The 17,687-nt window shown below is 34.4% G+C and overlaps 1 protein-coding gene and 1 non-coding gene across 2 annotated transcripts in view; one reads left to right on the top strand and one right to left on the bottom strand.

The window, feature by feature from the left end:
- NLK (nemo like kinase) overlaps window positions 1-17,687 on the top strand; it is a 158,525-nt gene that overhangs the window by 84,332 nt on the left and 56,506 nt on the right. Inside the window, exons 2-3 of the mRNA XM_041724931.1 lie at window positions 6,946-7,075; window positions 16,021-16,076. Coding sequence (XP_041580865.1) covers window positions 6,946-7,075; window positions 16,021-16,076 — 186 coding nt within the window. The remainder of the gene's footprint in view (window positions 1-6,945; window positions 7,076-16,020; window positions 16,077-17,687) is intronic.
- Window positions 5,242-5,344, bottom strand: LOC121474327. Its single transcript, XR_005983339.1, has one exon. It is a non-coding gene; the product is annotated as a U6 spliceosomal RNA (small nuclear RNA).

Raw genomic sequence — 17,687 nt, 5'->3', positions numbered from 1 at the left:
ATATCTAGTTGTTCCATACCATACATTAAAAAGAATGTTGTATCTGTCAGGGTCCAATGAGGAGAAAGAAACTACACATTTTAAAGTTGCAGAGGTGGGCAACCCAGGTGGCTCAGCGGTTTAGCGCCGCCTTCAGCCCAGGGTGTGATCCTGGAGACCCAGGATTGAGTCCCACATCAGGCTCCCTGCATGGAGCCTGCTTCTCCCTCGGCCTATGTCTCTGCCTCTCTCTCTCTGTCTCTCGCTCATGAATAAATAAATAAAATATTTTTTAAATAATAATAAAAGGTGTGGGGGAGAAGGGAATGCTAATTCGCTGTAAAGTTGTTTGTAAAGTTTAAAGTTGTAGTTAGACAAGAATAGAAAACTAAGATATCATGAAAGTAACAGCTACCTCTAGCTATGGCTAGAGGAATATCATGGAAGAAGTTGGAATTATTAAGACTTAGAACCCCATGTAGCAGGAATTCAGATATCTAAGGAGAGGATACAGACTCACTAGTGCTGGTGTCTGAGGTGGAGGATGCAGTGAGGCTGGTTCTGCAAGTGGGAAAACTATAAACTGGGTTCAACTGCAGTTATAGAAAGGCATTGCCACTGCTGGGAGTGAAGAAGTATTATTGCTAGGGTGACACAGAAACAAGAGACAGACAGAAAGCCCACAGGAAGGGGCAAGTTCCCTTTTCCTCTGGCCTTGTAGTCTGCTCTAAAGCCCTGTATTAGCAGAGCCTAACATGGAGCTAGTTGGCAAAACCAAAATATGGTTTGCAGAGTCCCGATATTATAGAGTTGTGTTTAGACCGATAGGTTTGAAGCTGTGAGACAGTAGCATATGGCACAGACTACCTGTCTACAAAGACACCTTTATGATTAGTCACATGTCTGTATATGTGAGAATGTTTTGGGGTCATATTTCTGTTTCATTGATCTTGCTCCAAAATTGCACTATCTAAACTATTTTAGCTTTATGTTAGGTTTTCATATATGGTAGAGCAATTTTTTCCCACCTTCTTCAAGGGTATCTCAGCAGTTCTTGGCATATTTGCATTTCCATAAAGACTTTAGAACTGATTTGTATAGATCCACAAAGAGAAAACCTTTTGGGGGTTTTGGCTGGAATTTCACTGAATCTGTATAAATCAGTTTGGGTGGGGAGAATTGAAATTTTTATAGTATTGAGTTTTCTAGTCCATGAATATGGTATGTCTCTCCGTTCATTTATATCTTTAATTTCTCTTGCTAATGTTTTTTAGTCTTTTTATGTAGAAATCTTGCTTACTTAGCTTTTGTTAACTTTAATCCGAGATACTGGATGTTTTTTTATATTATAAATAGTATCTTTAATTTTTTTTATTTCAATGTTTTTATTTTGACAAGTTTCTTCATTCTTTAATAGTTTTACTTTATTATACCAACCACCAGATTCAATAATTATCAACATTTGCTTCATTTGTTTCAACAATCCTTGATAAAGTATTTTAAGGCAAATCTTAAATCTCATGTCATTTCACCTATAGATAAACTTAAGTATACATTCCTAAAAAATAGGGACATTTGATTTATAACCATAATTCGAAGCCATATTCAAATTTTTCTTTTTATTTCAAAAATTACATTTTACTGGTATGTTGGTTGGTATGTTCAGTTTGCTTTTAACAGCATATTAGGACTTATATTTTAAGTAATTATTAAAATATTAGCCACTAAAATATTGAATAATACGTAATTAAAAACAAATTTTTTCCAGTGATGTGAACTTTGCATTTCTGAATTCATTGTAATTTTTCGATATCATCAAAACCATGTGTTATAAACCTACTGTGTAAACAAACCCATCCTTTTTTTTCATTTGGTATGTTCTATATTTATAAACCTAATGTGCAACAAAAATCTCCATTCTTTAAAGGAAATCTTTATATTTCTCAGTTTTCCTTTTCCTAAGCACATATCTTTTAAGAAGTCATCATTGGGATTAAAAGCACATTTTTATGTGACATAGTTTTGTTTTGGTTATCTTTTATAATTTTTTTTGCCACAAATTGATAAATGTAAGAAGGAGGCACAGTTTTGATTTTTTTCCTTTGTGGCTTTGTACAGAAACCTGTCTTTCATTGCAGGTGGTTCTCCTTCCCATACAATATTCATGGATCTGTTTCTAGGAGAGGACTGTGGCTAGTGGGCCATGAAAACTTCCTATACTTGGCAGGCTAGGCTGTGTCATGTTCACTTTCCAACATGAGAAAATTCCTACTGAAAAGACAGTGTGGAAACTTTCCTGCAGGCAAGTCCTACTCCTCACAAAGATACTTGACAGTGAGGAGTAAGAATCTCTATGTCTTTCCCAGCATCTGCAGCAAGAATGGAGCTAATTATTAATTCATGGTCTAAAGAACAAAAAAGTGTTCTTGAGTCAATAATAATTAGTATAAAAGGATTTTGCACTTATGTTTTAACTTAATTATGATTATTGATGGGGAGTTGGGGTCTTAAAACTTAGATCTTATCCATTGGTAACAAGTATTTGAAAATGAATATGACAACCTGCTATTGGATAATTTGTGTCTTATTTCTCCTCCCTTATCAGGACCTTTAATTATCTCACTACAGATCAGAATGGATGGCCCATGGATGCCTCACCTGCCGGGATCATTGTTATTTATACTTGTTTGATCACAGAATTAGAGGATGTTTAAGCTCATATGTAACTCTTTCAATTAAATGTATATGTTTTGCTTTTTCTGATCAATAGTAAAATGTTAGGATATTAGAAAAAGAATGAACCATCTCACTGCTTTGGTTTAGCTGTTATATAGGGTCTTTTCTCCTTATAATATCAGATTAACAAATTTAAGTATCAGTTTAGTAGAAGTATCTTGAAAAAAAGGAAAAGGATCTCTTTCTTATGTATAAAGCTAACTCAGCAAATACCAAATTTGGATAAACATAAAAGAAAAACCAAATATCAGAAAACCCTAACTGATGGAACAAAGTATCTAACTATGAAAGCTGACTTAATACAAGTAAAAATAACTTTTAAGGAAATGAATGCAAAGGCAATAATCTAAATATTTAGAATCTAGTTAGGAGGTTCTGTTACTGAGACGCATACTGTATTGGTACAGTTGACGTAGTAATTGTAGTGTGTATAGCAAAAAAAAAAAAATAGAAGATTGCTGATTATAAGTTTATGTGAATAGAAGAACCTGATTTTCTCAATCCGAGTGAAACATTCTCATTATAAATTATTTATTTGCTTTGAATAAAAACCTGTAGCAGAAACATGAACTTAAAAACTACTAAACCATGTAGGGAAAAGATTCTACGTGTAAAATGAATGAAGAACATTTAATTTCTTGGAGATTCTTGTTTAGTTGTTAAACTTAAAGTTATACTATAATTTAAAGCTGTTGTAATATTAGGTTCTAGTGCCTAAGAATGTATCCCCAATAAGCTTCATTCTTGTTTCATTCCAATCCTTCTACTTATCTGTAATTTAAGCAGATTTGTGGCAAGTAGTCAGAGTTTCCTGGGAATAAGAAAGCTCTACAACAAAACAACCACACCAGATCTAAAAAGGTTCCTGTTTTGGTTTTGCACTCTTTTGGCTGACTATATTTCTCTGAAGAATGGCTTGTGGATTCTTCTGGCTGTTTTAAAAAAAGTTAAACTGGTATTCTCAGTATTAGAGAAGGATTGATATTCTTCAGGCAGATGTAAGAAAGGATTCTTTTTTACAACACTTAGAACTGTATTTTTAATATAGTTTACAGAATCAAATATTGATTTAAAAGTTACGAAGTAAATACTTATTTTAGTGTAACTTGATTCCTCATGAAGATAATGAGGTGAAATGACAGATGCACTGTTTTATGTAGAGCTTCCAGTATTTAGTAGAGAAAGTAACTGACCAGTAAGTGAACTGTTGATCACGGGATGGCTCCTTTTTTTTCTAAAACGAGGCAAGTTGCCCTAAATGTTGTTTATTACTTCTACAGCTGGAGCTTCATTAACAAGTACAGTTGGAATAACCAGGGTATTGCTGTCACAGAGGAACTAAGCACAGCAAGCCTTTCAGTAACAAAGAAAATAAAAGAATTCCCGTGTAACAGGCTTCCACACTTATCTGTGTTCTGTGGTACTGTTTGTGCTGAACTAAAGCATCTGCTACCTCAGGTTAAGAGAGAACAAACTCAACATGGTGTGAAATTACTGTACAGCCATTCACATTCATTAGAGTTATATTGTTACCAGCCACAGGCATGACTGGCTTTTGCATGAATAATAAAATGCTGCTTTTGAATTTTACCTTAAAACATTGCAAGGCTCAGTACTAACCTTGAGCCAGGAGTGGGTTTATCTTAGAGCAGTTCTCCTCACTACAGTAGAGTCAAGACCAATAAGAAGTTAGAAGTTAAAAAAAAAAAAAAAAAAAAAAGTTAGAAGTTGGGAAGTATTGCTGTATGAGGCCTGGGGGAAGGGCCTTGTGTTAAATCAACTTACTCATTTTTTTAAAATGAACATTTATTGTGTAGACTAGCTGTTTGAAGACGTTAAAATTAAGCCAGCATTTGGCAAACATCAGTAATAGTTGACTCAAGAAAAATCATCAGTGGATGCTAAAGGTCATGGGTCAGAGTTTGATGAGGAATAAACAGTTACACAGTTATCAAGGGAAAAAAATAGTAATTTTGCAATGTGGTAACCTGACCGACACTTCATCAAGTTATCAAAATTAATCACCAGAAATGGGGAAAATTCATGTGCCTCCTAGTAAGTTGCACTGAGAAGGCATCACTTATGCGTTATTACCGTTAAAAATGCATAACCTGAATCTAATCATGAGAAAACACCACACAAACCCAAAATGAGGAGCAGTCTACAAATAAGTAGCCTATACTCTTCAAAAATGGCAATGTCATGAAAGACAAAAGATGCTAAATAACTATTCTGCATTAAGGAAGACTCAAGAAAAACAAAAGGAAGACTCAAGAGACATTGACAACTAAACACAATGTGTGGTTCACAATGTGTGGTTCAAATTTTCCTTCCTTGCTATTTCATTTCATTGACATTTTTGTCTTCTAGTAGTTAGTTATAGAAGTGGTGTATTAAATAGAAAAAAATATTTTTAACAATCTGAATATACTATACCGAGTTTCCTTCCTGTTTTACTTAACCTAGTTTATATGAATTTTTTAGGTAGTGTTGTGGATTTGGGTTAGGATTTGATTTTGTTTCGTTTTTAATATGGGATACTTCACAAATTACATGTCATCTTTGGACAGGGGCCGTGCTAATCTTTGTTATGTTCATAATCTATGTTATGTGTTGCCAAAATGAGCACTGGGTAGGTGTTTTTTAAGCAGTAATCACTAATGTTAGGTTTCTTAGTTGAATTGCAGTTTAAGCCACTGAACATCTAAAAATTGCAATTCTTGTTTTACCAAATTTTGAGTCCATGGAAGAATAGAGTTCTCATGTTGTTTATATACTGGAATGCACCATTTAAGAGTTTCACAAGCACTTTTCTTTTCACAAGGAAAAGAAGTAGTGATCACAAAGATGAATTTATAAAGAAGTTTGGTATAGTTTTTAGACAGGTTAGTAGATAATAGGAATGCTTCGTTTTCAGGAAGGCAACTTGATGAGTGATTTCTTGTGGGCAAGATGAAGAAATAAACTGATATAATATATAACTGATATAAATAATACTATATTAAATAAGTAATTAATGAATAATAATTTGATGCCAGACTCATGGGTGGTTTCTAGTATTGTAACTGTTGCAGAGATCTATTCTGTCCTGTTCTAAATTTTAATAACGTGGATAAAGTCATTGATGACCTTTAGACTTTTAAATGACACAGATCTGGGAGGGGTAACCAAAGCATTGGATGACTGAACCTAGAACTGATAGATGGTAGGCAGGAATCAACAAAATAAATTTGACAGGAATAAATTCTACAGGGACAACCAGTGATAGGTGATGGGTGGAAAGGAAACCAGCTTTCTTTAAGATAATTCATGAATAATCACTTGCAAAATGGTCAGTTGGTCGTATTTAACAAATTTAGTGCTTTGTTTCCTTTAACTGATTTTATATGTATCATTTGGGTCCAGTCAGAAAAATGGAAACCATACTAGTATGTCAAACAGGGAAATTTAATACAAGAAATTGGTTATACAGGTATTAGAAGACTAAAAGATTAAAAAGTGTGTGGGGGGGGCATTGAACATTAAAGAAATTACAGAAAAAAAAATAAAGAAAGAAATTACGGGAGGCAACTGACATACCAAGAGCCTTGTAAGAAGCAAAAGGGAAGAGGTCTTCATAACCCAGAAGCTACAGCCCTAAGCTGGCACTCAGGACTTCTGAGGAAGAGACACTGTTCAGCTACTAGTGGGATTGAAATTCATATTACTAAAAGATGTTCATTTATGTAAGAAGCCAAAATAATAAAACTGTTTTCTCCATATTGAACTAAATGTAATGGTATCTGAATGAACATCTTTTCCATCTTGAATGTGGTTCTGAACATGAAGCATGAAACTAATTTGACTTTAGCTGTATTAATCTATACTTCCCCACTCATCTTTAAAATGGCTTTATCAAAAAAACAAAAAAAAATGGCTTTATCGTTAAGAATCCTCCTGAGATGTTTTGCTAAGTGACCTCTCAGAAAGTATTTATAGAAATTTAGAGGAGGATTAAAAAAAATAGGATGGCAATTAAGTGGGATGAGCTAAACATTCTCTTTGGTTTTAAGTGTATAATTGTTTTAAATATTCTTTCTCACTGATACCTTAAGCATTGTTAAGTAGATTGAGTAGTCTAAGATAAGGATAATTGTCCTGCTCTGAAACATTGAAGAACAAAGTTTAGAATTGATTTCTCTCTCTCTCTTTTTTTTTTTTTTCCTTCTCCCCCAAATATTGCTTCTTTAGGTCAGTAACAGATCCAAGAGATGGAAAGAGAGTAGCACTCAAAAAGATGCCCAACGTCTTCCAGAATCTGGTCTCTTGCAAAAGGGTCTTCCGGGAATTGAAGATGTTGTGTTTTTTTAAACATGATAATGTAAGTTTAATTGGGTATTTAGGATAAGCTATTTCCTACGCATGCTTAATTGTGTTAGTAGAGAGCAAAAGAGTTAAAAAGGAAATGTGCAAATTATTAAGTTTGGGAACCTGAGACAAATTAAACTGTTTTGTGAACAATGAGCAAGTTTAAGTGAATTCTAAGATGTGTTGATCAACAGATAAATAATATTAATTGATGTAAAGCAAATGTTAATAGTTAGCTGAGGAACAATACTACTATTTAACATAAAAAGAGTATAATATGTAGAATGAATGACTTAAGTGGAAATAATTGGTCCCTGATTTTAAATGCTTTATTCTTAACCTTTAATATTTTTAATCAGAGATTATTTTAAAGATGTAGGAAAACCGTTTCTTAAGAAACAGTATAGCTGTTAAAGTAACATAGGTTAGCTTATTAATGACTATGTTTAGAGATGTCAAGACTCATGGGTAAATAGAATCATTGTGATTTGAGATATAGCTTCTCTTCAATCCTTAATTAAATGTTTGATACATGTAAAATTTGCCTGGGAATGTAAGCATTGGATTCTTGAGTTTTCGATTTCATGTGAAAAGAAAACCTGCCCACGTTCTGCATTTGATACTCAACCTATGTTATTTTAATTGCTAAAATAAAAACTTTTCAGAAATGTAATGCTTCCTCATGAATCTGCTTCCTTTGCACAGGAACCTTTAGAACTTTGGCCAAAGTGTAGGTCTCACTTTAAGAAGAAATTTGTAGAAGTTTAAGGTATTTGATAGAACTAGGAATATCAAACAGATAATGTTTACTTGAAACTCCTTGCTTTGACATATTTCATTTTATTGATAACTCCTCCTGACCTCCATTTTCCTTAACTTTTTAAAAAAGTTATTACGGTCTTTCAGTCAATTGGAACTGGCTAAAAATGTGTTTGTTTCAGTGACTTTGAAAAGACCACTTGAGTTGCTATTTTATGACTAGTCGCTCAATTTTGTAAGTGATTTAGGATGATGTCTAGTGCTTGCTTAGTTATTTCTTACATGTGCGTACCACCCCAACATTAAAGAGGACAAACCTTATTTACATTGTTAGAGACTCAAGTAAAGGGATCTATGGTGAAGAAATTTTTTGAAAGAGGCATTAGAAATTTGCTTACTAAATAATTCAATGGTTTATTGTATTCAGACCTATCTTGGCTTCTTTTCAGACCTATCCTTTATGGAGAGATGGTGTAATAGGCTGCTATCTATATATATTGGTATCATTGCTCGTGACTTGTTTCTATGGAGTAACTATAGGTATAGGTAGTTACAAAGATAGTGTCAGTGAGTAGTGTAAAAAAGAAACAAACTAAATTCTTGAAAATCATACCTATCAAAACACAGCAATCAATTAGAGCTCCTGAGCTCTGTCATAAGTGAGCGCTTGTGACTTCTGTGGGAATATTCAAAAGTGAGACGTTAGAGATGAAGATAATATGGTGCCACTATTTTATATATCATGAATTTAGCTATGCTCTGAGATCTACAGATGCATCTCAGGACCACAAACCTGGTATGTATGGAATACCATTCTTAAGTAGCAACTGGAATTTGATGTAATTAAGGCAACAAATGTCTATTAATTGTGTCCTGTATAGAGGCAGTGCTAGGTCATGTGGAGGTTACAAAAAAGGTTTAAAATGTCCTTGAGGGATCATGTATTTAACACTTGTTACTCTATGTCAGAATGTATGCTAGGTGCTTTCCATACATTAATTCATGTAATCCTTAAAAATCTTGTCAGATAGGGCTTATTATCCTTACTTTGCAGAGGAGGAAACCAAAGCTTTGAGTTAAGTAACTTGCCTAAAGTCAGGGTGGCACAAGACTGGAGTCTGTCTTGCTTCAGAGACCATGTTCATTAATTCAATAAACACTTATTCTACACATCCTATATTCCTAAACTACATTAGCTTCTAGGGCTTTGTATCCTTAAAGAGTTTAGTAATGTAATGAATATACTATGATTACAGTGCTCTGGGAGGACTGCCTGCATGGTTAAGCATTAATGCAAGATAGTCTGTGTTCTGTACATGGAAAAAGGTGGGGAACCAAACCTAGAAGTATGTTATAATCACCCAAGGTGATCCTTAAAAGGCTAAATTCATAGGTCTCATTCCAGACCCACTAAATTGGAATCTCTGGGGTTGAGGCCCAAGGATCTCTAATTTCTAAAGCTCAGATGAATACTGCCACACAAGTGCCATAATATGATGGAAAAGATAAATTGTTGTGGACCTAAGAAGCCCAAAGATGCATTTAAACATGGAGGAGGATGTAAACTTTAAGATGAGCCTTTTGAGATTAAGATTTGATTGAAAGAAGGAGAAGAAAAGAAGGTCATGATGAAAATGGCATTTAGAAAGATTAACCTGGTCATTGTAGGAAAGTTGAATTTTAATTTGGATGCTTTTAATGTGTCAGAGAATATCTACAAAGCCCTGGGAGGCTTTGGATTTTCTTTTGAATGGAACTTTCAAAGTCACAGCATAAGGGGTGTGTGTGGCTGGCTTAGTCAGCAGAGCATGTGACTCTTGACCTCAGGGTGGTGAGTTCAAGCCCCACATTGAGTATATACAGCTTGCGTTTTCAAAAAAGTCACTGTATCAAATTCATTGATTTTAGTTGATCTGACTGATTGAAATATACACACACACTTTTTTTTTTCTTTAAAGGACGTTTGGTTCATCATCTTAAGGATAGATTCACCTTGATGTAGTAACTTAGGAAAAGAGTAATGGTTTTAACCTTCTATAGGTTGTTGTTGGCTAGGCTTATCACTAGAGTCTAGTCAAAGTCTGAGCTATTTTAAAATTTGGCAAAAATATTCTCTACTTCACCCACCTGTGCACTTGTGAGTGCATTTATGCACACATGTAACAGTCATATTATCTGTCATATTATCATTATGGAAAAGGCATGATTTTTTTTCAGTTTTGTACTCTTTTGAATCTCTGATAAAAGCTCTGATAAAAGCTAAGCTCTTTTGGAAGGATGCACATACACAAAATATTCATGTCATGTTAGACTTTTACTAGTCCTCTAAAACCCACTTGGAACCCCCTTAGGGTCCACTAATTCATACAAAGATCCCCTGCAATACAAATCTGGGGCTTTTTCTTGCCCTTAGGCAATAGCACTAAGTGTGCAGTAAGCAGTCAGTCTATTTGAAGAATGAGTAAGTAAATGAAAGTGAGAGAAAAAGGAAATCTCTGAGTCTGGAATGATAACCTCAATGATCTCTCTCTTGGAGTTACTTTTTCTAATCTTTTAATTCTGAAAAAGACTCTAGGAGAATAGAGAAGACAAAGAGGAGGTAGGAGAGGCAAAGAAAAATGATTCACTTTCTTTTGTATAGTCTGACCTAACTCAGGGCCTTGAGTTCATAAGTAGGATAAAGAATCCTACCGATTTGGTGCCAATAGGACCCTTCCCTGAATGCAGACATACTGTTTAGCTGCAGACATTATTAATGCTAATGTTTCTGCTGCTAAGGAGTGTGAAAAGGCAAAGGATGCTGTAGACTAGATTGCTTTTCAATAAATTTGGTTTTGCTGGCTCTCTGCCTAAAATTTGTGGTACTGGGCAGATTCTTGGTGTATTTAAAATAACACATTCTTGTGTTCATGACTTGGAAAACTCTGTTTGGTTAATATGTATGTTCTCTCCAAGTTGAGCTCTATATTCAGTGTAATCCCAGTCAAAAACCCAGCAGTGTTTGTATGTATGTGTGTGAGGAAATTGGCAAACATTCTAAAGTTTATGGACATGGAAAAGACCTAAAATACCCGAGACAGTCTTGAAGAAACAAAGTCTTTCACAACAGATATATAAATTAACTCAAAATAGATTGTAGACTTAAATGTAAAAGGTAAAATGATAAAGCTTCTGTAATAAAATGTAGGAAAATATCTTTAAGACTTTGAGATAAGCAAAGAATTCATTAAGAGCATTAGCCATTTTTTAAAATTGATTGATTGATTGATTGATTGATTGATTGATTGATTGAGTCAGGGAACACAGCCAGAGGGAGAGGGAATCTTAAGCAGGCTCCACATTCAGCATGAAGCCTGATGCAGGGCTCAAACTCACAACCCTGAGATCATGACCTGAGCCAAAATCAAGTTTACCTGACTGAGCCACCCTAATACCCCAAGCATTAACCATTGAAAAAAAAAAAAAAAATTGAAACTGGACAGCATTAACATTAAGAGCTAATGCTCATCAAGTTAATAGAATGGAAGGACAGACCTCAGACATATATTCAACAAAAAACTTGTTTCCAGAACATATTATGTGATAGACAATTATAAATATTTAGCATCTGAGGAAGACCATTAGAAGTAAGTATTTTACTTGACATTTTTCTAATTATAAATTCTGTATCTAAACATCATATATCTTACAAATACCTTCTACAAATTAAGAACTTTTGCCCATTAGTAAAAGACTTAGGAATTTGACAAAAGAGGATAACCAAATAGCTAATAAGCATATGACAAAGTGCTCGAAGTCATTAGTTGTCAGAGAAAGGTAAACTAAAAGCATAATGAGATACTAATATACCCACCAGAATGGCTAAAATCAAAAAGATTGACAATACCTGCTGTTGACAAGAATGCAAATCAACTGAAGTTCTTAACATTGCTGGTAAGAGTGTAAATTTGTAAAACTACTTAAGAAAACTGGCAGTTTTTACTAAAGGTAAATACATACCTACCCAGCAGTCCAGCAGTTCTGTTCCTCAGTATACTCAAGACAAATCATATATCCATCAAAAGACATGTACAAGAGTGTTCATATCTGCTTTTTCATATCCTAGAAATTGGAAACAACCCAAATGTCGGCCAGTAGTACTCTGCATAAGTACATTGTGTTACATTCCGTTCGCATACTACACCAATAAAAAGGATGAACCACTGATCCACACGTCAACAAGGTTGAATCTCATAGGCATAACAGTAAAGGAAAAAAGATATACACAAAAGACATAATTCTTCGTGATTCAATTCAATAAAAATTTCAAGGACAGGAAAAACGAATCTGTTGGAAATAAAAATAGTGGTGACCTCTGAGCAGGGATGGGTTTTGACCAGAAAGGGATGAGGGGGCCTTCTAGGATGTTGAAGTATTTAACTTCTTGATGCAGATTCTAACCACGGAGTAAAAAATTCATCATACTATCTACTTTGTGTAAAATTAATCAAAATATACACATAGGATTGGCATACTTTATTTTATAACTCTATTGAAAATGATTGTAATTACATAGTCTCTACTTTAAAGAACTTAAAATCTATTGGGGAGTAAGAATGGGGAAGGGGTAGCTCCTTTGCTAAACATGGGATTTAACTGGTCTTTATGAACAGTTAAATTTCTAGTATTTATATTTAGGATTAAGATTATTTACAGTAGTTTTATTGGTAAAGGGCTAAGAAAAAAAGCCACTATGCATTGTATAACCAATTTATAGTGAATCTTAACATCACAGAAGTTTAACTTCTGTTAACTTTAACAGAAGTTAAAATTCTAAAAACACGTAATCGGCTTTTTTCCAGTTCTTAAAAGATTAGAGAAATGTGCTGAGACACTGTTTGGTTATGACCATTATTTACAGAAGTGTTTTACTTCATTTTTTTAATTAGACAAGTCTACTTGCTTTTTTTTTTTTTTTTAATATTTGAGATCCTTTGAAGAGTTGGTGGTTGGGCAGCCCCGGTGTCGCAGAGGTTTGGCGCCGCCTGCAGCCTGGGGTGTGATCTTGGGGACCCGGGATCAAGTCCCATGTCGGGCTCCCTGCATGGAGCCTGCTTCTCCCTCTCTGCCTGTGTCTCTGCCTCTCAGTCTCTCTCTCTCTCTCTCTGAACAAAATAAATAAATCTTAAAAAAAAAAAAAATGAAGAGTTGGTGGTATTTTAGGTTACTCTGACTCCTTACAAGTCAAAGTCTTTACAAGAGTCTCCTATTTACATCATAAGGCTAATCTCACACACTTTATTCCCACAAATAATAGTGGGGTTATAGAAGGACTCAGGCGATTTAAATGGGGAGTCAGGCATGAAGTCTAGAGTTTGAAACTGGTACTATTCCTTCTCACTTATTTACATTGCTTCTGAGATTCCTGGATCATTTCTACTGATCTAAAAGCACTGTTTTTGCCCCCCTGGAAACACTGTGGAATGCCATCCTCTGATAAACATTTTGAGATAAAATAACAGTAATATAAAACAACAGGCATTTTAAAAATTCTAAGCAAAAAAAAAAAAAAATTCGAAGCAGAGTTTAAAATATTGTACCTTTAAAGCTAACAATCACAGTTAAATGCTTTAGTGCAAATGTCTGACCCTGTTTTATATGCCTTTTCCACAAAAAGCCTCATCAAATCTGGAATAAGAAAGCCTCATTCTTCTCCATCAAGGTTTAAAATGTATGGTTGTCACTTTCTCTAGATAACCTCTAATTATAGCAGATAGATTTGAAGTGTAAAATAGCTTTGTCTAATGGACGCTGTCACTCATTGCATTCTGGTTTCCCCCAAGACAGGATGTATGTTGTTCAGATACAGAGTTGAGAGTCCGAAAGATGTCAAGTAAAACACTAATTTCTGCCTCCCTCAAACATCAAATATTCATGTTAAAAATTGTTCTATCGCATAATGAGAAATGAACTTGCGTGAATTTGTGACACTAGCTAATTATAGGGTTTTTAATTTGTAGGAATGAAATAATTTATCTTTTATATGATAAAAATTATTTTTTGAAGAAACTGAAAGATATGTTATCTTTCCTTTATACCAAGATTCTACATATGAACATTTTAATTCAGAAAGAAAAGATCAAGATTCTTTATAAAACATCTAAACTATTTTCAAACTTTTATGTGTAACTGGCTTTAAAGTGAGTAAAGGCTTTTTCATTACAGATTTTAACTTAATTTAGAACTTTAAAGTGACAAATGCTTGGCTAAAAAAAATGAGCAGGGTTTTCTTCCACATGTAAATTGCAAGGGAAAAAAAAAAGAAATCGATAGGTTATAACTTAAAACACAGATCAACCATAATATGTAAATCTTATTTAGCTCCTGATGTAAACTAAAAAACTTATAAAAAGGAAAGAAAATTGGAAGTTTGAGAACTAGATATTTGATAGTATTAAAAAACATAAAATTTTTAATTTGATAGCTATATTTTTAAGGTTTTTTTGCATTTGAGGTGAGCTTTTTTAAATCTCTTTTCAACTTTTTTTACATTTTTAAATTTAATTTGCCAACATATAGCATAACACCCAGTGCTCATCCCATCAAGTGCCCTTCTCAGTGCCCATCACCCAAGTTACCCCATCCCCCCCACCCTTTCCACAACCTTTTTGTTTCCCAGAATTAGGAGTCTCGCATGGTTTGTCTCCCTCTCTAATTTTTCCCACTTAGTTCCTCTCCTTTGCCTTATAATCCCTTCCACTATTTATATTTTTTAAAAGTTTTTAATTTTTGGGGTGCCTGAGTGGCTCAGTTGGTTAAGTGTCCGACCCTTGATCTCAGCTAAGGTCTTGATCTCAGGGTTATGAGTTCAAGCCCCATGTTACTTAATAAATAAAAGTTTTCATCTTTTAGCAATACTTACTGATGTATGGCTGAAATAAGTCTGGTATTTGCTTCAGAATTACATAGATAGAGTGGAGGTATAGATGCCATAACATGGCCATATGTAAGTTACTATGACTGGGTATTGATTACATGAGCATTCCTGATACTATTCTGTCCACTTTTACATGTTTGAAATTTTCCATAATAAAATTTTTTTTCTTGAAAACTTGGCTAAAGATAGAAAATTTGAATTTGTACCACACAGTTTATTTCCTATTAAATAACTTCTTCCATATTCTTTGAGCCTCAGATTTCTCATTAGTTAGATTATGTTCAAATTTTTAAGTGTGACATCATAGATGGAACTTAAAAGAATAGCTGGGCAGCTGGTAGGGGAAGTAGGCCTATTTATTATGTTTCAAAGGCAGAAGTGACTTTGTTAGTATGCTACTTTTATAAAGGACTTGAATTTCAGATGCCTTAAAGTCTTTCTACCCTGGTGACTGACTTCTTTTTTTGTACTTGGAATAAAATCCAAATGCTTAACAAAATTTGAAGAGATTTTTATGTGATATATCTCCTGCCTTCCTCTTCTATTTTATCCCAGTCTGTTTTCCTCCCACCTTCTATGTTCCATAAGCACTGGCATTTATGTTTCTAGAATTTGCCTGGTTCCTTCTTGCTTCTGTGCCTTTACATTACCTACTCATATCCTGACCAACTCCTATTCAGCCTTCACCTCCTAGGGTTACTTCAGGGAAACTTTTTGTCCCCATTCCTCTTGACTTTTACCCTTCAGATAATATGTGTCATAATTATATTATTGTGTAACTGTTGGCTTGTTTGTTTAATACCTTCCTCTCTACTAATTATGAAAGCAGGATGGTATCACTTTTGTTTATCAGTATAACCAGAGAGCCTACCACATTGCCTGCCAGGTAGAATGTACTTAGTAAACATTCTAAGTACATAGAGGAAGGAGTAAAGGAATGAATGGTAGGTGTGTCTCCTCATGCTCTTAGAGCAACACTGATTGTTAAAAATAGGGCAATTCTTTTCAACACACTTTCCATGCAGGTGTCTGGTAGCATGTAGTAGAACCCATTTGCCCCTCTCATTTTAGTTTAGATAGAATTGTCTTTTACATAGTAAGTTTACAAATCCATCTGAATGCTTAGGACTGTTTCCTGACTGATAAATTTAGTTGACCTCAGTGGGCAATTGTAAGTAAGCCTTAGCTCATTAAAGGATTTATAGTATTTACTTGCATTTATGTCTTATTTTGCTTCCTTTTTAGTTCTCTAAATTTGACTTTTTTTTTTTTCCTTTTCTTAGGTACTCTCTGCCCTTGACATACTCCAACCTCCACACATTGACTATTTTGAAGAAATGTATCCTAACCAGGGAATGTGAAAGAAGGGGACAATTTTTTGTTAATTTATTCTTCTAGCACCTTTTGGGGTTTATGCTTTAAGGTGTATAAAATCTCATCCTTGCAGAAGTGGTTGAGTACCTGGAACCAGGTAATTTTGAAATCCCAAGTATCTGACAGCAGTGTTATCAATATATCCTGAATTGTGATACCATAAAACAGAACTTTGGAGGTCATATTTTACTTAATCTTCACACAGCCTTATGAGATAGGTTATTTCCACCCCCATTTTACAGATGAACCCAGTGAGGCAGCTATGTTATATGAAACTCAAGAAAGTACTCTTGTTGCTATATACCAACTGCCTATCAGTTAAGAGGTCTAATACTGCCCCTTTTTTCTACCACTTGAGTAAGGTGAAAATTAAAGAGATAATGTAAGTCGAATCCCGAGTTCTTTGGAAAAATGGTGGTGGTGATGGTGCTGGTAAGAGTCATTACTTATGTAAGTTTTTATCAGCTACCAGGCACAATTCTAAGTTATTTACACATAGGAGTTTATTTAATCCCTATAGCAGTCAGCTGGGAAAGACACTATGATTATTCCCGTTTTACAGAAGAGGAAATTGAGGCACAAAAGATTTAAAAAAAAAAAAAAAAAAAAAACTTGACCAAGATCACAGAGCTAGTAAGTATTGAGATTGAGGTTCAATTCCAGACAGTTTGACGCTATGGTCTTTGTTTCAACTCTTATCTATGTGATTCTTTCAGGATAGAGGCTTTAACATTATATTACTACCGTTAATGTGTAAGCATAGTATGGTAGCTATCATGGATAATAATGAACTGTAAAATAATGCCTGGTATTTGTTCCTGGGACTGTGCATGAAAATAAAAATTGGGACATAGGTTAGCCCTAGGCAAAGCATTACCATTTACCATTCTGCATTTAACTAGGTAAAACTTTAAGTGAAAGACAGGGAGTCCTAAATCATTGAATTCGGTGAGCTCATGACAGTATAGTTTATTTACTCTAGGCTTTTTATTAACACAAGGACTATGACTTAGAATGAAAACCTGTATAAAAGCAAGATACTTTTTCTGACTTAGCAGTGAGATAAAAATCTCATTCTTACACAGGTGGTAGGTAATTCTATACTACACAATTATCTTTGATAATTCTCTTTCCCTAAGGGAAAGAGAATGGCGAAGCTGACTGGGGGAATTGGGAAATGTTATAAGGTGATAGAACTGTCACTGATCAACACTGCTGGGATGTTGTGATCTGATAAACCTAAAGCTCTTGAATGCTGTAATCCTTGGTGCTATTTTAACCCATGCATCTTTTATGGAATTAATAAAGTCTTAGCTCAGTGTATTTGGGGTGCTCCAACCCTGCACTTTCCAGAGAAAGGGTGTGTCTTGACTAGATTTTGGCTGATAAGAGTATCTTTGTATACCTGAGATCTTGGGCCTAGTCAGGTGGTTCTTGACATATGCTTTGTTTTTTAAAAGCACAGAATTACCCTGAGGATAGAAGAATTGAGAAAGTTCTTTTCTCCTCAAGTACAGATCAGAAGTAACAACTGAGGAGAAAGCATTGATGATTCTATTCCAAAGACTCCCTAAAG

Source organism: Vulpes lagopus, chromosome 12 (assembly GCF_018345385.1).
Source record: "Vulpes lagopus strain Blue_001 chromosome 12, ASM1834538v1, whole genome shotgun sequence".
Taxonomy (NCBI): Eukaryota; Metazoa; Chordata; class Mammalia; order Carnivora; family Canidae; genus Vulpes; species Vulpes lagopus.
This window is presented reverse-complemented; position numbering and strand designations above follow the sequence as displayed.